Source organism: Euprymna scolopes, chromosome 5 (genome assembly GCF_053919585.1).
Source record: "Euprymna scolopes isolate OS-2025 chromosome 5, ASM5391958v1, whole genome shotgun sequence".
Lineage (NCBI taxonomy): Eukaryota > Metazoa > Mollusca > Cephalopoda > Sepiida > Sepiolidae > Euprymna > Euprymna scolopes.
In genome coordinates, this window is record NC_136486.1 from 105,118,120 (window position 1) to 105,140,368 (window position 22,249).

General features: G+C 31.8%; 1 protein-coding gene across 1 annotated transcript in view; it reads right to left on the reverse strand.

Annotated features, from left to right (window-relative positions):
* The window catches only part of LOC145276618 (uncharacterized), a 160,743-nt gene extending 139,248 nt beyond the window's left edge, over positions 1-21,495 (reverse strand). The window contains exons 1-9 of the mRNA XM_080127811.1: positions 17,881-21,495; positions 8,882-9,007; positions 4,681-4,743; positions 4,328-4,390; positions 3,976-4,080; positions 3,092-3,154; positions 2,213-2,275; positions 1,323-1,385; positions 443-505 (exon numbers count right to left, since the gene is read on the reverse strand). Coding sequence (XP_079983937.1) covers positions 443-505; positions 1,323-1,385; positions 2,213-2,275; positions 3,092-3,154; positions 3,976-4,080; positions 4,328-4,390; positions 4,681-4,743; positions 8,882-9,007; positions 17,881-17,946 — 675 coding nt within the window. The 5' untranslated portion in view covers positions 17,947-21,495. The remainder of the gene's footprint in view (positions 1-442; positions 506-1,322; positions 1,386-2,212; positions 2,276-3,091; positions 3,155-3,975; positions 4,081-4,327; positions 4,391-4,680; positions 4,744-8,881; positions 9,008-17,880) is intronic.
* Positions 21,496-22,249: the final 754 nt, after the last annotated feature.

The window sequence follows — 22,249 nt, forward strand, 5'->3', positions numbered from 1 at the left end:
GATCTGGCTAGTTATGGAGAAAAAACGGTTATTATTATTATTATTATTATTATTATTATTATTATTATTATTATTATAGTTATTACCTGTTCTTTATTGTTATTATTCAGTTATTACAGGTTCTTTATTGTTAGTATTTAGTTATTACCTGTTCTTTATTGCTAGTATTCAGAAAAAATAGAAATACTTTGATCAAATATAAAAAATGCAGGACAATATAATGCTATAAGAAAAAAAGATGATAGAAAGCTCAACATCGTATCTTTTTCCCCGGACACCATATTTGTTCATATCATTATTGAAACATGAACGAAGAGTCAATTCATTTTTTATTTATCAATATAATCAGGCATACAATTACTTGATTTCATTTTCAATTTACACATGGTATTTGCCTAAAATCTTTGTATGAAAAAAGGTGATGATATGAACAATTACTTACAGGAGTTCCTTCCCGCTCAGGAATGTTCCCACCCGCATTACTGTTTGGGCCAGGTAATTGCTCCTGACAAACGTAGAAAAGAGGGGAAAATTTTCTCGTTAATAATCTTTAATTTTTTTTTTAACTTGATGTCAAAAGCAGATTTTATTATTAGAAGAAACCATTAGAATTTTAACTACAGCTTTATTTGCATAAAAGAGAAAGTTTATCGTTTTAAAATTCGATTATGAATGATTATCTAATATTTTTATTTCAAAGTAGCATTTTATTACGTAGAACTTTGATGATCTTACATTAATTATAAAACTCATATAATAATCATTTTCAGTGTCTAAGAAAGTTGAATTTTCCTGTACAATATCATAAACTTGTTATTATTATTATTATTACTATCATTATTTTATGTATCTAAATAAAATGTTATAAATCGAATATATATATAAATTTTCTATTTAGATAAAAGAATAACAGTATAATTACATTTTACAGTCAAAATATTTATTTTTATGCAAGACATCTATACATGTTTTACAGATCCGGCTACTTAAGTAGAAAAAAAAACGGTTATTTTTATGTTAATACCTGCTCTTTATTTGCATATACTCTTCAGAAAAAATAGAAATACTTTGATCAAATAGAAAAAATGCATGACAATATAATGCTATAAGAAAAAAAGATGATAGAAAGCTCAACATCGTATCTTTTTCCCCGGACATCATATTTGTTCATATCATTATTGAAACATGAACGAAGAGTCAATTCATTTTTTATTTATCAATATAATCAGGCATACAATTACTTGATTTCATTTTCAATTTACACATGGTGTTTGCCTAAAATCTTTGTATGAAAAAAGGTGATGATATGATCAATTACTTACAGGAGTTCCTTCCCGCTCAGGAATGTCCCCGGTAGCATTACTGCTTGGGCCAGGTAATGGCTCCTGACAAACGTAGAAAAGAGGGGAAAATTTTCTCATTAGCATTCTTTAAATTTTTTTTAACTTGATGTGAAAAGCAGATTTTATTATTAGAAGAAACCATTAGAATTTTAACTACAGCTTTATTTGCATAAAAGAGAGAGAGAGAGAGAGAGAGAGAGAGAGAGTTTATCATTTTAAAATTCGATTATGACTGATTATCTAATATATTCATTTTAAAGTAGCATTTTATTACGTAGAACTTTGATGACCTTACATTAATTATAAAACTCATGTAATAATCATTTTCAGTGTCTAAGAAAGTTGAATTTTCCTGTACAATATCATAAACTTGTTATTATTATTATTACTATCATTATTTTATGTATCTAAGTAAAATGTTATAAATCGAATATATATATAAATTTTCTATTTATATAAAAGAATAACAGTATAATTACATTTTACAGTCAAAATATTTATTTTTATGCAAGACATTTATACATGTTTTACAGATCCGGCTACTTAAGTAGAAAAAAAACGGTTATTTTTATGTTAATATCTGCTCTTTATTTGCATATACTATTAAAAAAATACTTTGATCAAATATAAAAAATGCATGACAATATAATGCTATAAGAAAAAATTTGATAGAAAGCTCAACATCGTATCTTTTTCCCCGGACATCATATTTGTTCATATCATTATTGAAACATGAACGAAGAGTCAATTCATTTTTTATTTATCAATATAATCAGGCATACAATTACTTGATTTCATTTTCAATTTACACATGGTGTTTGCCTAAAATCTTTGTATGAAAAAAGGTGATGATATGATCAATTACTTACAGGAGTTCCTTCCCGCTCAGGAATGTCCCCGGTAGCATTACTGCTTGGGCCAGGTAATGGCTCCTGACAAACGTAGAAAAGAGGGGAAAATTTTCTCATTAGCATTCTTTAAATTTTTTTTAACTTGATGTGAAAAGCAGATTTTATTATTAGAAGAAACCATTAGAATTTTAACTACAGCTTTATTTGCATAAAAGAGAAAGTTTATCGTTTTAAAATTCGATTATGAATGATTATCTAATATTTTTATTTCAAAGTAGCATTTTATTACGTAGAACTTTGATGATCTTACATTAATTATAAAACTCATATAATAATCATTTTCAGTGTCTAAGAAAGTTGAATTTTCCTGTACAATATCATAAACTTGTTATTATTATTATTATTACTATCATTATTTTATGTATCTAAATAAAATGTTATAAATCGAATATATATATAAATTTTCTATTTAGATAAAAGAATAACAGTATAATTACATTTTACAGTCAAAATATTTATTTTTATGCAAGACATCTATACATGTTTTACAGATCCGGCTACTTAAGTAGAAAAAAAAACGGTTATTTTTATGTTAATACCTGCTCTTTATTTGCATATACTCTTCAGAAAAAATAGAAATACTTTGATCAAATAGAAAAAATGCATGACAATATAATGCTATAAGAAAAAAAGATGATAGAAAGCTCAACATCGTATCTTTTTCCCCGGACATCATATTTGTTCATATCATTATTGAAACATGAACGAAGAGTCAATTCATTTTTTATTTATCAATATAATCAGGCATACAATTACTTGATTTCATTTTCAATTTACACATGGTGTTTGCCTAAAATCTTTGTATGAAAAAAGGTGATGATATGATCAATTACTTACAGGAGTTCCTTCCCGCTCAGGAATGTCCCCGGTAGCATTACTGCTTGGGCCAGGTAATGGCTCCTGACAAACGTAGAAAAGAGGGGAAAATTTTCTCATTAGCATTCTTTAAATTTTTTTTAACTTGATGTGAAAAGCAGATTTTATTATTAGAAGAAACCATTAGAATTTTAACTACAGCTTTATTTGCATAAAAGAGAGAGAGAGAGAGAGAGAGAGAGTTTATCATTTTAAAATTCGATTATGACTGATTATCTAATATATTCATTTTAAAGTAGCATTTTATTACGTAGAACTTTGATGACCTTACATTAATTATAAAACTCATGTAATAATCATTTTCAGTGTCTAAGAAAGTTGAATTTTCCTGTACAATATCATAAACTTGTTATTATTATTATTACTATCATTATTTTATGTATCTAAGTAAAATGTTATAAATCGAATATATATATAAATTTTCTATTTATATAAAAGAATAACAGTATAATTACATTTTACAGTCAAAATATTTATTTTTATGCAAGACATTTATACATGTTTTACAGATCCGGCTACTTAAGTAGAAAAAAAACGGTTATTTTTATGTTAATATCTGCTCTTTATTTGCATATACTATTAAAAAAATACTTTGATCAAATATAAAAAATGCATGACAATATAATGCTATAAGAAAAAATTTGATAGAAAGCTCAACATCGTATCTTTTTCCCCGGACATCATATTTGTTCATATCATTATTGAAACATGAACGAAGAGTCAATTCATTTTTTATTTATCAATATAATCAGGCATACAATTACTTGATTTCATTTTCAATTTACACATGGTGTTTGCCTAAAAACTTTGTATGAAAAAAGGTGATGATATGATCAATTACTTACAGGAGTTCCTTCCCGCTCAGGAATGTTCCCGGTAGCATTACTGCTTGGGCCAGGTAATGGCTCCTGACAAACGTAGAAAATAGGGGAAATTTTCTCATTAGCATTCTTTAAATTTTTTTAAGACAATATAATGCTATAAGAAAAAAAGATGATAGAAAGCTCAACATCGTATCTTTTTCCCCGGACATCAAATTGGTTCATATCATTATTGAAACATGAACGAAGAGTCAATTCATTTTTTATTTATCAATATAATCAGGCATACAATTACTTGATTTCATTTTCAATTTACACATGGTGTTTGCCTAAAATCTTTGTATGAAAAAAGGTGATGATATGATCAATTACTTACAGGAGTTCCTTCCCGCTCAGGAATGTTCCCGGTAGCATTACTGCTTGGGCCAGGTAATGGCTCCTGACAAACGTAGAAAATAGGGGAAATTTTCTCATTAGCATTCTTTAAATTTTTTTTAAGACAATATAATGCTATAAGAAAAAAAGATGATAGAAAGCTCAACATCGTATCTTTTTCCCCGGACACCATATTTGTTCATATCATTATTGAAACATGAACGAAGAGTCAATTCATTTTTTATTTATCAATATAATCAGGCATACAATTACTTGATTTCATTTTCAATTTACACATGGTGTTTGCCTAAAAACTTTGTATGAAAAAAGGTGATGATATGATCAATTACTTACAGGAGTTCCTTCCCGCTCAGGAATGTTCCCGGTAGCATTACTGCTTGGGCCAGGTAATTGCTCCTGACAAACGTAGAAAAGAGGGGAAAATTTTCTCATTAACAATCTTTAATTTTTTTTTTTAACTTGATGTCAAAAGCAGATTTTATTATTAGAAGAAACCATTAGAATTTTAACTACAGCCTTTATTTGCATAAAAGAGAAAGTTTATCGTTTTAAAATTCGATTATGACTGATTATCTAATATTTTTATTTTAAAGTAGCATTTTATTACGTAGAACTTTGATGACCTTACATTAATTATAAAACTCATGTAATAATCATTTTCAGTATGTAAGAAAGTTGAATTTTCCTGTACAATATCATAAACTTGTTATTATTATTATTACTATCATTATTTTATGTATCTAAGTAAAATGTTATAAATCGAATATATATATAAATTTTCTATTTATATAAAAGAATAACAGTATAATTACATTTTACAGTCAAAATATTTATTTTTATGCAAGACATGTTTACATGTTTTACAGATCCGGCTAGTTAAGTAGAAAAAAAAACGGTTATTTTTATGTTAATATCTGCTCTTTATTTGCATATACTCTTAAAAAAATACTTTGATCAAATAGAAAAAATGCATGAGAATATAATGCTATAAGAAAAAATTTGATAGAAAGCTCAACATCGTATCTTTTTCCCCGGACATCATATTTGTTCATATTATTATTGAAACATGAACGAAGAGTCAATTCATTTTTTTACCAATATAATCATGCAGATAATTACTTGATTTCATTTTCAATTTACACATGACGTACAGAATATCAGTCATTTATGTCCATTGTCTAGCAATGGGAGTGTTCAACTCTGAAAGAAATTGTAAAAAACATTTTATTTCCTAGAACTTTGATTATATATGTGTATATATTAATATGTATATAAATATTTTGATCAAATAGAAAAATGCATGACAATATAATACTGAATGAAATATGAAAGGTGATAGAAAGCTCAACATCATGGCTTTTTGCCGGACGCCATATTTGTTCATAATTTTATTCAGACATGATCGAAGATGACTGCCGAAGAAAATACACGATGTTAAGTGTCTTTTTACTATTTTTTTTTGTGTAAAAATATGTTAAAATTCCTGGTATAGTTACATACAACCTATATACAAACAACAAATTTATCGTGAACAATCTTTAAGGTTATTTTAACTTGGTTTCGATAAACGGATTTTATTATTAGTGGAAATTATTAGAATTTAAACTTCAGGGTTTATTTGCATTAGAGTGAGAGAGTTTATCGTGCAAAGGTTCGATTATTCAATCAATCATGATTGAAAATTTTGATTCGAAAGTGGTATTTTATTACCAAGAAATTCAATGACCTTACATTAATCATAAAACATATATAATAACCATTTTCCTTGTGTAAAAAAGTTGAATTTGTCTGTACAATATCATCGTGTTGTTGTTATTATCATCATCATTATTATCGGCTCACATGGAGCTTTCACACAAGTCAGCAAACGATCTGATTGGAGACCTGTGGTGTTCTCTGGAAGCTGAGTGACAACAAGTCTCCCAAGACGTCCAGCTCTCTCCTCCTCCTTCGATAGCATTTGCAAATAAATTTGCATCATCGCAACAGCCTCTTACCATTGATTTCTCGCTGACAGTGGCCATTAGTTTATACTTGGATTTGAGTGGCACTAAGACTCCCCAAGATCCCAGTTCTCTTCGAACTTGTCCAGTGGAGGTCTGGCCAGTACTCCCTCCTCGGTCTTTCCATATTATTATTATTATTATTATTATTATTATTATTATTGGCTCACAAGGAGCTTTCACACAGCTCTTCAGAATCTTTCCCTTGGCTCACAAGGAGCTTTCACACAGCTCTTCAGAATCTTTCCCTGAAAACAGCCTGTGGTGTTCCCTGGAATCTGACTAACAACAAGTCTCCCCATGTTTCCAGTACTCTCCACCTCTTTCGATTACATTTGCAAATAAATTTGCATTATCACAATAGCTGCTTGCCATTGATTTCTCGTTGGCAGCAACTATTGATATTTGCTGGTATTTGAGTGGCAATAAGCCTCCCCAAAGTCCCAGTTCTCTTCGCACTTATTCGACTGAAGTCTGGTGAATTCATTGATCGTTCCTTCCTACTTGCCTCTTCTTGGTTATTTGGTCTCGCTCTTATGAGGGGCAGTGATGTGACGTAGGGGTAAGGTTGGGCTAGAGAACTTATAGATATGCGGTTTCAGTGTTCTTGGTTCCATGTAGTGTTCCATGTTTTGCCTTTACGGCAGTTTGTCTGGCCTGCACTTGTTGCTCCTGTGTGTTAGTTTCCACATTCAAGGGGTTTTCTTAATATTTATATTAATGACTGTTGTTCGTTGTATAATTAATAATAATAATAATAATAATAATAATAATAATAATAATAATGATACTTATTATTATTATTATTATTATTATTATTATTATCATTATTATTATTATTGCTACTATCATTATTTCATTTATCTAAGTAAAAAATGTTAATGGTGAACCAGAAGTATAAATTTTCTATTTATATAAAGAGTACCAGTATAGTTACATTTCACGGTCAAAATATTTTCATGCAAATATATACAGTTCTGGTCAAAATCATAAGACCAATTAAGAAAGTAAGTGTTTATGATTTTGTCTTATGATTTTGACCAGGACTGTATATATATATATATATATATATATATATATATATATATATATATATATATATATATATATATATATAAGTTTACCAAAAGTGCATATTATGCACGCACAAATTGTTGACGTGCACCAATCTTTTAACCCACATTACTTAATATAACTCAAAACTAGAGTAAGAGACATTGTTTATATTTGTCTATACTTTATAAAAAGTTGCAGAAAACTCTCTATGAAACAAGATATATGATCAATTACAGGATTTTCGTCGGCAGCAATTATGTTTTCAGGTGGAGTAAAGGTTAGGCCAGGTTCTTAACAAACGTAAAACAAAATGATTTTTTTTTCGAAAAACAGAACGTGAATATGCGACAGCATCAGCAAATGATCGCAAATAATCAAACTTTAAAAAACACATGGACGTTTCGTAAAAGTCATGTAAGTTTGTGTGAAATTAGGAGGGGGTGTTCCACAATTGTAAGTGAAAGTCTTTCTGTGGAAGGAACTAGATTCGAACTTGGCATCCCTAAATTGTCAGTCCGTGGGAGTTTTTATATTTGTTTCATAAATTATGTTTATACCGATCGTCAACAAATATATTAAAACTCGAAGGTCGATTTTGCAGTTCAGAATAAAACTGAATGTGAACGTGAAAGCGAGGAGAGAAAATATTGCTAAAATGGAAGTTTCAACATGACCTTAGTATTTACATATGATGCTACGATTCTCTACGTGCAGCTAAATTCTCCAAATATTAAAATTTAATTTAAAATCTAATGTTCTCCCTTTACAAATTTTTAAGTGATGTTATTTTATTTTGGTTGAAAAATATTATTATTATTATTAGTGGCAAACGATCGTTGCTAACGAACGTAAACAAAAATAGAAGAGAACGAAATTTTATGTTTTTATTTTTTGTAAAACAGAACCTGAACATGCGACAATATCAGCGGGGGATCACACATCATCCAAATATGCAGCGTTTCTTGATTTATCCGTATTTTAAGCACAGTGAAGCACCTGACATCGACACGTAAAACTTATTGAGCCAATTAGATTTATCAATATCACACCACCTCGTGACTATAATGATTTGATTTGGCTCTTCTTCATATAAGAGCAACATTTTACTCCTTATATATTTACTTAAATAAATATAGAATTAAACATCTTGGAGTTTCCATCATTTCTCTAAAATTCTCGAAATTTAAAAATGACTCCATTTTCGCTTTTTTTTTTTTTTTTTTTTTAAATAGATTAGATAAATAGTTTTCTTTTAGTTGCTTTTATTCTCGGAGAATAAATCTATATATAAAATTTTCTTTGTCTTGAGATTTTTTAAATTTATTTCAGTTAAAGATTTGAATATATTGTTTTATTAATGAAATAAAAATCCCAGATAAAAATAATTCGAAATAACAGAAGTGTTTATATTCAGTAAAAAAAAAAAAAAATAAATAAATAGGCAGAAATCGATATAATTTCTGTGAATGGCTTACCACATAGTCGCAGTGTGGCTGCTGGGACCTTGGACAACTGGGAGCTCTTGGTGGCTCAGGCTCATCCTCGAGAAAAGGCAATAACCACGATGGAAGTATATGGCTTAAGATATTAGAAATTATTCTCTGCAAAAAAAAGGAGACCGTCATCAAATGTTATTGTTGAATTAATTGAACTGAAAAAAATGTTTCTAGAAAAAAGAACATTTGTTTATGAAATAGTTTTATTTAAAACGCCGCTGCATAAATCATCATCATCATCATCATCATCATCATCATCATCATCATCATCATCATCATCATCATCATCATCATCATCACCATCATCATCATCATCATCATCATCATCATCATCATCATCATCATCATCATCACCACCACCACCACCACCACCACCACCATCATCATCATCATCATCATCATCATCATCATCATCATCATCATCATCATCATCATCATCACCACCACCACCACCACCACCACCACCACCACCACCACCATCATCATCATCATCATCATCATCATCATCATCATCATCATCATCATCATCTAACTGCGGAGACCAATCCATAATCTACGTCGAGATCTCACCAATACTGCCATTGTCATCATCATCAGCATCATTAGCATCATCCTAATCAACAGCAACCTCCCGTGAATCACACTCTTCTTCATCATGATAGGGGAAGTGGTAACATGGTAGTCATTTCTAATTAATCTGGAACTCTGTTTCTTGGCAGGACCACCCATGGTGGACATGTGCTTAATTTAAGCGGTATAAGAGCCGCAGTCCATCAAACAGTGTCCTGATGAAAATCCGAGACTGTTTGTCCTGTAGCCGTCTCTGTCCCTCTGTGTAGCAAACAAGGACGTACCAACCACCGTGCCACAAGTCATTGGAGTGAGTGCAACAACTTTGTTTCTATGTCATTCCCTTGTATTTTCTGAGTTGAACCTTCCCCGACTTCATATGCAACCGCTAAGTCTTACTGGAACCTTCAGTAGTAATGCTTAACAAATAGCTGAGACTAACAAGAAGGACTTGATGCAGACAATCCTGGGCACAATATTTGCAGATGATATCGCGCTAAACATTTGTCGATTCCCAGTCTGCTACTAATGAGCTCCAGCATGCTGCATAGGGGATTGGGATTTTCAAAAATGTCTCCAAGACAAAAATACGCCCTGCTGGTTTCGTTCCAATAAAACATCCATCGCTTTTTATTTTTAACGCTGATTCGAACGATCCTCTTTTATAGTTTTATAGTGAATTCCGGCTAAATGAGAGTGGAAGGCGTTAGGCGATTGGAAACATTTTCATCACTGCTTGTATTGCATCCTTCATGTCTGATCGCAGCATTTTATTTCAAACAACACAGTATGTTTCTTATTGAAAATTAACTCCACCCGACAATTGATGCTCACGAGACAGCTACACTGGCTGGGTTATTTCCTTCCTAGTCAACCACGCGTTCATTGATAAGGCACTTGACCTAACTCTCTTTGGAAAAGGCGTAATGTGGGGAACAAGTAAAACTTGACGGATGACGGTTGAAGCTGACCTGGAATCGACCTTGCTTCCACAATTTACGAAGTTCGCCGTTGGAACAGCGAGCGGCTAGAGATAAGCTAAAAAAAAATGGCTTCAAATCGCCAAACGATCAGCTTTCGTGAAAGATGCAGTGGCAAGAGTGGGGGAAATCGGCTCAACCCACCTTAGCAGAAGATGATTCAAGTACAAGAAGAGCTTGTCCAAAAAGTCACTAAATTTTAGATCCTTTATTTTAACACAATCTGACGAAGACAGGGGGGGGGATTAAAAAACAAAACAACCACTGAGGCATGCATTATGAGGCCACGCAAAGTTTTCTAGTACAATTCTACACTTATGACGTCATCCATTTTCACGTACACCGAGATGCTTGTTTGTATTAACATTTTTGCTCGTTGTTGCAGTCGGCGAAACAAGGTGGCAGGAGGAAATTAAAAAAAAGAAAACAACATTTACTCAAGTAGAGAGGATCCTGGCTTTTTATAGCATCTAAAGCGATAAGGTGGAATTGCTAAGTACGTGCAAAATGTCTAAAAAATGTATTAAAAAATTCATTTAAAAGTTCGCCAACTTTCATGCAATCAACTAGTTTTAATGAAATTTTCAGTATTTATTGATTAATGACCAGAGAATGTACAGAACTTAATGTTTTTAATATAAGAGAAAATGTATTATTACGTGTAAACAAGACACATTTGCTTAAGTTATAATTGTAAGAGTTAAAATACGCATGAAATTATTTTTGCTTTTTTTTATAAAAATAAAGCATCGTAATGTTAACAATAAAAAAATCATATTAACGAAACGTTAAGAAATAAGCACCTAAAGTTAATGTTAATGAAATCATATAGAGAAAAAACAAGTGAAGCATTAGGTGTATCAGAATTTTTGACACCCCTAACACAAAACTGCGAATAAAATATAAAAAAAAAATCGTAATTTCTGTTTTAAAAGTGGGTTGTTTATTTTCTTTATAGAATATACTTTCAAAATAAACTATTAAAGTTGTTTAAAAATAATAGAAATATTATTTTTTTATTTAAAAAAAAAACACTGTTTACAAAGTGTGTGCGCGCGTTCATGCAGCGATGTGTTTTACGTAATGAAATCAATTGAATTTTACGAGTTTATTTGTTTTCAATTTTTAAACTTTAAAAAAATCTATCAAAAATTTTCTATTGGTTAAACTTTTACGATATTTTCCGGGTCAATGCGAAATTTTATGCTCTTTCCAATAAACTGAATATAATATTTTAGACAAACGTTTTTTTTTAAATTCACCCACGTCAAAATTAAATATTAAAAAGTAAATAATTAATTTACGCACCAAAGTTTTATATATCACAAATTTAAGATAAAAGATCAATGAATGAAATATTCTAATTTAAAACAAAAAAAAGTGTTTTTTTGAAATTTACCTGTAAAGTCCAAAGTGTAAAACCTTTTTTTTTTTTTTAAACCACTTTGATTTTTTTTAAGTGAAAGCTCATGTGATGCTTACATACTCAAGTAAATATCGGATGCTGACGATATTTTTTATATTTCATTCAATGTTTTCTTTTCTTATATATAAAACAAATCACTCGATAAGGTAGAAATAAAATATATTATTTTAAAACTCATGTATTTCATTAAGAGAATAAAAAGAATCGGCAGAGTGGGTTTGTTTTTAAACGGCAAAAACTATTAAATGAATATGTTCAGTTTTCAAGTACGGTGGCCCCAAAATACTAATTTTGGTTTACAGCACGCAATAGTAAGACAAATTAATTGTGACGCTTAGCGCCACCAAAGATTCAACGCGAAAAAAGTAGATATTTGTCTCCCTTTATTTCAACTGTGAGAAACATCTTATCGCGCGTTCTTTTGAATACTTGCCTAAAAAAGTAATTTATTTAAAAAGGACATGGAATATAAAATATAAATATGGATAAATTCTTAACAATAAAGAATTGAAGTACTCATTGAATATTATGTTTTATAGGTAAGTGATTTTTTGGAATTTATATATATATTTTATAATCGAAGTAAGTAAAATTTCGTTGATTTTCTTTAAATCTTTTTTAAAGAAAACCGATTTAAAAAAAACAAATATTGCATAATTTGCTATTAAACCTGTTATTTTTTAAATTTTGATCTCTGCTCCTTTAATTGAAAAAAAATAGGGGTTGAATTTCAATTTTCAAGTAGTTATAAGCTTCGAAAGATAGTAAGTTGAATTATTAAAGTTCGTATCACATCATTTTTAATGGCCGCTTTGATACACCTAGTGAAGCATGCATGGTCCCCAGTAAGTGCACAGTGAACGAGGCATAAACAAATGACTAAGTTCAGGATGCACCCCCCACTATTTTGCCCCCAAAGATCCCAGGGGAAGCCAAATCCTAGTAAAAATAAATAATCGGTGCAGTTTTAGGTCTTAATGGAGTGTTTGTATTAGCCCTAAAGAACCCCCGGGGCACACCTAATAGTTATCGCAGAGTATAGGCAAACAAAATTATATAGAAATTAGGGTACTTGTGCATTTAACGAACCAGACGTAACTCAGCATTCGCTCGGCTTTGTCCGGCGCATGACGTCAACAGCCGGATTAAACCGAGCGTTGGCGATAAAATAAAAACAACGCCACAACAAAATAACTGTACAATGAAATTGTAAAATGTAGAAACATAAAAAAATTAAATAAGTAAAAAGCATAGGCACCGCCAAAAATGGCCGAAAAATCAAGTTGTTGTTGTTTTTTAAAACGAAATTACATTTATTAAAATCCATTATTTCTGAGTAACTTTTTGTTTTCCAGAAAGATAAAACCCTGAATTTTATCATATAGAAAACAGAATAATGTAAAACTTTTTCTACTATTTTTAATTAAATTTTAAATGTTAAATTTTCCCAAAAAGTTAAGAATTGACATTTTTTTGTCTTGCACAAAAAACGTACATAAATATTTAAAAAAAAAAGGTTTTTGAAATAATTAATTTATTTATTTATTTGTTGTTTAACTAAGATTTAGGATGATTTTCTATGAGAATATGCAAAAATATTATAATATAAGTACCTGGATTTCAAATAATTCCGCTTATTCATATAGGAAACCAGTTACTTCGCGTCGATCTAGAGTCTAGATCGACAATGTTTACGTTTGTGTTTAATAAAAAGCAAACTATGGAAGACCAAACAGGCCAAAAACTTATTTTTCAGTGACGAAAATTTCAATGTATTATTAACGCCGAGGCTGGCCAGTACCAGATGGGTGACCATTTGTATGAGTTTGGTTTTTAATGTGTATGTGTGTGGGGGCCAGGCTCCCCAAAATGGGAGGGGGGCAATTTAAAGCAGAATAAAAAAAATATTTCAGCGCGTTTGGTCCACCGTAGTCGAAAGGCGGCAAACGTTTTCAAACGGGATCGAAAAAATGATGCTCTTTTTAACAAAAAGGGCACAATATTTATCGAATTTTTTTTTGTATCGATTCTTCAAAACATGCCCTGTTTAATAATGGTCATGCATTATTCGGCTCGCTAAAAAAATTGTTGATTTATTTATCAAAGATTTTATAATGGCTTTTTTCGTATAAATATTAAAAAATTTTTTTTTTGTTTTGCTTAACTTAAATTAATTATTTTACTTAATATATTCACCGAATTTCACACTTCAAAACTCAAAAGCGGGATAATTAAACGAAATCGAAGTTCTGATATTCAGACGTCAAAATAAGGTATGCAAACAATTTTTTTTTAAATCTATAATTCTGTCCCTTACAACAACACAATATATTGAGTTCAGTTTCAGATGATTATTTTAAGCATATTTGTACCCCCTAAAAAGGGGGGGTTGTAAGCAAAAATATATATATATATATAAATATCGTTTATGAAAAATAAGTACACTTATAAAGCCCATTCTTCTCTTAATAATCGCTGAAAAATTCGTATTGATCGGATAATTAACTGATTTTTGGTAGATTTTTAAAAAGACGGTCCGTCAAAAAGTACTTACCTGCCCCCCCCCCCCCGTTTTGGCGGTGCCTAAAAGCAAAAACCTACTGTTCATTTATGTTTTTTTATTAATATTATTATTGTTTGAAATTGTTTTCTATTTTCAAAATAAATACATATAAAACAAGTTTTTTTTTGTTAAATAATAGGAAACTTTTTTTTTGTCTGAACTGTTTTTTTTTTTTCAATTTTTAATGTAAAAAAACATTGTCTATGTCTTAAACACGTAAAAGTTAACAAGGATTATTTGTACATTTTTTTTTCGCCAGAAACAAGGGTTTTTTTTGCCAGAAACAAGGATTTTTTATTTATTTATTAGTGGAAGGAGGGTTTCGGCATTCCTATTTGGTACAGTGACCAAGAAACCCTCCTTTTCGGCGGGGTCGTTTCCACCGAAGACCCAGACCGGTGTCAGAAGTCTGTCGACGTTGTGTTTTCTGCGGTTAAAAACGGACTCATTGATTTCTACCGTATGGCCTGGGCCTCCAATCTGCCGGGGATTCCTAAGAAAATAGTCCCTGCATATATCACGCAGGAAATTCATTATTATTTCGTCAGTTATCTTTTTCAAACAATTTTTTTTAACTCTCTTCAAATAAGCATTTCTTGAGTTGTGACACTCTTCCAATTGATAGCGAAATTCTCGTCTGCTTAATCGGCAACGCTCGGTTATATCCGGCTGTTGACGTCATGCGTCGGACAAAGCCGAGCAAATGCTGACTTACGACTGGTTCGTTAAATGCACAAGTACCGAAATTACTTAGTTACAAATTTGCAGAAAGTTTTATAAAAATCCTAGACATCAATTTTTTTTAAACAAGCACAAAAGTGTCAATTTTAGCCATTTTAAACCTAAAGGTACCCCTAAGGGACAATCGGAGTTTTCCCGGAACATCCGTTCTGTTACTTTTTTACTCTTATGTTTCATATTTGTGCCAAATTTCAAAAAAATCCAAGGTGTATTTATTGACGGACGGACAGACGGACGAATAGACGAACGGACGAAGGATCAAAAATTAATTTTTCGAATTAACGATATTATTATTGAATTACGCATTTTCGAGGTCGATAATCGTTTCACTGCACGATATACATCAGAATTAATGCGCCCAATAAATCAAAACACACATGGATGACGTCATAATGAAGAACGTTGCTAAGGTTGCCTTAACTTATTCTCTATAATATCATGTCATATTTAACAAGGTTCACCTAAATTCTTAATCTGGCAGTCTCGGGGCTAACTTTCTAGCACCAGACCCTTTTTTTGCCAGCTGAGGTATGGTTCTGTTTAGTTCTAGGGGTGTTCACTCTCCCAGGCATTATCGCTTTAAGGAAAAGTTTTGTTTATTGCCTATAGCATGAGGCACCCCTATCCGGCAACACTGACAGGTCTGTCTGTTCATGTCTATTTTTGCAGATCCATAGTTCACCTTAGGAATCGCAAGTTTTTAACCCCACCTTCGGACTTTTGTCACATCTTCCTTGGTAAGAAGAAAGTAATGATATTTAGAATTCATTTACGAATAGGTTTTTTAGTTTAATGAATATTATGTGTCCTTACAGGACGACGTCAAAAAATACGAAAACACCCGACCGTCTATCCGATGAATTAGGGATCATCGTGGCGGTTTTAGGAGTTCTTCTGGTGGAATGAAGTATTGTCTGGTTCAGCCATAGAAACGGTCATCAAAGTTTCGGAAAGCAGGGTCTCTAAGTTTCTTTGTTTTTTTTTAATTATTTTTTTTATTAATAAATTGATAAATTCACATCAAGTTTTACTATGATTATTATTTTTATTTATTTATTTCTTTTTTGTTCATGTTCACCCCTTCCAAAGTATATTGCCACTTGGGCAACAGGGGCTACTATCTGGCGCCTGTCTAAGAAAGATTAACAAGAGATGGTTTTTTATGTTACATTTAAACTTCAGCATATCAGTACAGACAGGGATACAAGAAGCAGGAAGGGAATTAATAAAATCTAGCTGGTCGAGGGCAGAAACTATTAGAATAGAAAGCTTAATAATAATAATAATAATAATAATAATAATAATAATAATAATAATAATAATAATAATTATTATTATTAATATTAATTACTCACTAGGAGAAGTCACATAGGACATAATTAAAGATTTCTCTTTGAGAACAACTTGTGGTATTCTCTGCAGTCTGACTTGAAACAGGCTTTCCCAGATTTCAACCTTTGTCGATAACGTTTGCAAATAGATTTGCGTTATCGTAGCTGCCGCTTACGATTGATTTCTCGTTCGTGACTACCATTGGTCTTCACTGGAATTTGGGTGGCTACAAGTCTCCCCAAGTTTCCAGTCCTCATTACTCTCGTCCAGCAGGTGTCTAGTTGCTTTCTCTTCTCCATCTTTATCAATTTTTCACATAATTTATCCCGAGTGCATGCTCCTTCGCGATACATATAAAGGCTTCTGTCTGAAACTTCAAGTCACATCTTGACAACCATCGCCAAGTTTTTCCTCGTCAGCTGCCTCCGGTAGATTTCTACTTACTTAACCACGCATTTTCTTTTCAATCCATTTGTCTTTCATTTTTAGTTAATTTATTGCCTTAAATTACTTGCTTCTTACTTGTTCGCTCTCTTGCAATTTTAAAAAGTTTGATACACCCTTTATAATCTTTTGTATACTTTTCTATGATTTCTGTCATTACAGCTTCTATTTTTTAATCAATTCCACAATTTCAAAGTAGCCATATCCGGCTTCTACAAGTTCTTTTATCATTTCCACATTCAAATATTTTATTCCTTTATTTCCAAAAATTGTTCCCATTTTTCTTTTTATGACACTACACTTCTTCATGCCAAATTCCATACATATGTAATTACTGAACGTTTAAACAGTCCTTACAATCGTATTTAGCTGGTATTTGTTCTTTGCATACAACTTTAAGTCATCCATAATTGATAAATAGTTTACCTGGTATTTCTTCTTGACCTACTCATAACACGCATTTACTTTCCGTAACATATACATAAAACAAATAAAATTACAAACAATGATTTAACTTTACCCAAATCCTAAATAGTAACCCTAAACCGTAACCACAAACCTTTACTCTAACCTCAGCTATTAAACTTGCTTTTTTTAAAATGTCTTCCAATTTATACAAACAAGGAGCTTTCATAGATTCGTATTAGCTAAATACAGTCAGCGCGTTCGATAGAATTGTGGAACGCTCAGTCAACCTTTTCTGGTTATTTCCGTCAACTGTCGCGCAAGCCCGAATAAACTTCGTTGAAATCAACACGAGAAAATTATCTCATTTGAAAACTCATGTTATAGTAAAAAAAAGTTGATATATTTAATTTTATAATCATGAAAACTCTTGTTTTATGATTAAAGAAATATTCGAGAATATAAGAAAAAAACGGTATAATTTTTTTCTTTTACTTGAATTCATGATTTTACTTACCCTTGGACGGCTGTAAGGAGATTTTCGACTTTGTTTTGATTTTTCTCTGGATGGTCGCTTATCCATTTCAAAATAATATTTATAACACAAACTATAACAATAACAAAAAACTATCGCAACTGCATGTAACAATAACTATAACAAAAAATTATATAAAGATGAAAACGAATATGAGAGATAGATAGATAGATAGATAGATACGTAAGTAGGTAAGTTTGCGCTTCTGATAATCGTTGTGTACAATGGCACGAGATATATCGGAATGAATTTTGCAAAATAAATCGAAACAAACATGCATGACGTCATAAAGGAGATCGTTGCTAAGATCATATTTCAGCGATTCTCTATCATGTTATATGTCCTAAAAGATGACATAAAAAAGTGCGAAAAGACCCGACTGTCCATCCATTTAATCAGGGATCATTGCGGCGGTTTTAGGAGTTCTTCTGGTGGAATGAAGTATCGCCTGGTTCAGCCATGGAAGGGGTCATCAAAGTTTTAGAAATCAAAGTCTCTAAGTTTCTTTGTCTTTTTTTTTATGAAGAAATTGAGAAATTCACATCAAGTTTTATTATTATTATTATTATTATTATTATTATTATTATTATTATTATTATTATTATTATTATTATTATTATTTACTCACTAGAAGTAGTCACACAGCCCATCATCAAATATTTCACTTTGAGAACAACTTGTGCCATTCTCTGGAGTTTTAGTTACAACAAGTCTCCACAGATTTCCAGTAATCTCAACATTGTCGATTACATTTTGCAAATAGATTTGCGTTATCGTAGCTGCCGCTAACGATTGATTTCTCGTTGGTGATTACCATTGGTATTCACTGGAATTTGGGTGGCAATAAGTCTCCCCAAGTTTCCAGTCCTCATTACACTCGTCCAGCGGATGTCTAGTAGCTTTCTCTTCTCGATCTCTATCAATTTTTCACATAATTTGACCCGAGTGCTTGTTCCTTCGCGATACATATTAAGGCTTCTGTCTGAAACTTCAAGTCACATCTTAACAACCATCGCCAAGTTTTTCCTTGTCAACTGCCCCCGGTAGATTTCTACTTACTTAACCACGCATTTTCTTTTCAATCCACTTGTCTTTCATTTTAGTTAATTTATTGCCTTAAATTCCTTGCTTCTAACTTGTTCGCTCTCTTGCAATTTTCAAGAGTTTGATACACCCTGTATAAGCTTTTTCTTAAAGTTTGAGGCGTAAACTTTCAAAGTATTTGATTCTATTGTACATCGTTCTATACCCTTTATTTCTAGACCCCGCCCCGTCTTTTCTTTTCACATATTACCTATCGATATCCCTCTTTGGGTGGGGAGCTCTATCTATTATCATCGTTTTTCTGGTCTTCCTATCCATACCTTTCAGCGCATTTTCTTTCCATTAACTAATATCCACCCCATATCGAAATACGGCTACTGCCAATGTTTTTACTGTTGATATTGTGTGTCTCTCATTCAATCCTAACATAGTATTTTTTAAAATTCTTTTCCTATTATTTCTTTCATTTCGGGTTCTTTTGTTTATATCTAATTCCACAAGGTCCTGGATAAGATCTTAAACTTTATCCGATGGTAAGGCCTCAGCTTGCGGGGTTTGTGGAGTGTGGAACCACCCTTTAATTGCCATGGCTCCCAGGTCCACTCTGACCCGGAGTGGTAGTATTTGTTAGGGTGCCAACTATGGCTTAAATAGAAACCGACTTGAAAACAACAAATATATTTTATTAAAAAAATCTTTCTCCAGAATCTTTGCATTCGGCATTAAATAGATAGATAGATAGATAGATATGTAAGTAGGTAAGTTTGCGCTTTTGATAATCGTTGTGTACAATGGCACGAGATATATCGGAATGAATTTTGCAAAATAAATCGAAACAAACATGCATGACGTCATAATGGAGATCGTTGCTAAGATCATATTTCAGCGATTTGCTATAATATTATATGTCCTCAAAAGATGACATAAAAAGTGCGAAAAGACCCGACTGTCCATCCATTGAATCAGGGATCATTGTGGCGGTTTTAGGAGTTCTTCTGGTAGAATGAAGTATCGCCTGGTTCAGCCATGGAAGGGTTCATCAAAGTTTCGGCAATCAACGTCTCTAAGTTTCTTTGTCGTTTTTTTTTATGGAGAAATTGAGAAATTCACATCAAGTTTTATTATTATTATTATTATTATTATTATTATTATTGTTATTGTTATTATTATTATTATTATTATTATTATTATTATTATTATTATTATTTACTCACTAGAAGTAGTCACACAGGTCATCATCAAATATTTGACTTTGAGAACAACTTGTGCCATTCTCTGAAGTTTTAGTTACAAAAAGTCTCCACAGATTTCCAGTAATCTCAACATTGTCGATTACTTTTTTCAAATAGATTTGCGTTATCGTAGCTGCCGCTTACGATTGATTTCTCGTTGGTGATTACCATTGTTCTTCACTGGAATTTGGGTGGCAACAAGTCTACCCAAGGTCCCAGTGTGTATTACACTCGACCAGCGGATGTCTAGTTGCTTTCTCTTCTCCACCTTTATCAATTTTTCACATAATTTGTTCCGAGTGCTTGTTCCTTCGCGATACATATTAAGGCTTCTGTCTGAAACTTCAAGTCACATCTTAACAACCATCGGCAAGTTTTTCCTTGTCAACTGCCCCCGGTAGATTTCTACTTACTTAACCACGCATTTTCTTTTCAATCCACTTGTCTTTCATTTTTAGTTAATTTATTTTCTTTCATTTCAGGTTCTTTTTTAAAATCTAATTCTACAAGGTTCTGGATAAGATCTTAAACTATATCCGATGGTGAGGCTCCAGCTTGATGGCTCTGGGGAGTGTGGAGCCACCCTTTAATTGCCATTGCTCCCAGGTCCACTCTGACCCGGAGTGGTAATACCTGTTAGGGCCCCAACTATGGGTTAAATAGAAACCGACTGGAAAACAACAAATATATTCTATTAAAAAAATATCTTTCTTCAAAATCTTTGGATTCGGCATTAAATAACTTGAAAAAGGTTGATATGCAGGAAAACAAAAGAACCAACCAACTAATTCCACAATTCTACAGTAGCTGTATACTGCTTCTCCAACTATCTTATCATTTCCACATTCAAACATTTTATTCCTTTATTTTCAAAAATTGTTCCCATCTTTCTTTTTATGGCACTACACTGTTTCATGCCAAATTCCATACTGAACGTTTAAACAGTCCTTACAATCGTATTTAGCTGGTATTTGTTCTTTGCATACAACTTTAAGTCATCAATAATTAATAAATAGTTTACCTGGTATTTCTTCTTGACCTACACAAAATACGCATTTACTTTTCGTAACATATAAATAAAACAAATAAAATTACAAACAATGATTTAACCTAACCTTAATCCTAAATAGTAACCCTAAACCGTAACCGCAAACCTTTACTCTAACCTCAGCTATTAAACTTATTTTTTTTAAATGTCTTCCAATTTATACAAACAAGGAGCTTTCATAGATTCGTATTAGCTAAATACAGTCGGCGCGTTCGATACAATTGTTGGACGCTCAGTCAACCTTTTCTGATTATTTCCGTCAGCTGTCGCGCAAGCCCGAATAAACTTCGTTGCTAATATCCACCCCATATCGAAATACGGCTACTGCCAATGTTTTTACTGTTGATATTGTGTGTCTCTCATTCAATCCTGACGTAGTATTTTTTAAAATTCTTTTCCTATTATTTCTTTCATTTCAGGTTCTTTTTTTTAATCTAATTCCACAAGGTCCTGGATAAGATCTTAAACTTTATCCGATGGTAAGGCCTCAGCTTTCGGGGGTTGTTGAGTGTGGAACCACCCTTTAAATTCCATTGCTCCCAGGTCCACTCTGACCCGGAGTGGTAGTATCTGTTAGGGTCCCAACTATGGCTTAAATAGAAACCGACTTGAAAACAACAAATATATTCTATTAAAAAAATCTTTCTTTAGAATCTTTGGATTCGGCATTAAATAGATAGATAGATAGATAGATAGATAGATATGTAAGTAGGTAAGTTTGCGCTTTTGATAATCGTTATGTACAATGGCACGAGATATATCGGAATGAATTTTGCAAAATAAATCGAAACAAACATGCATGACGTCATAATGGAGATCGTTTCTAAGATCTAATTTCAGCGATTTGCTATAATATTATATGTCCTCAAAAGATTACATAAAAAGTGCGAAAAGACCCGACTGTCCATCCATTGAATCAGGGATCATTGTGGCGGTTTTAGGAGTTCTTCTGGTGGAATGAAGTGTCGCCTGGTTCAGCCATGGAAGGGTTACTCAAAGTTTTAGAAATCAACGTCTCTAAGTTTCT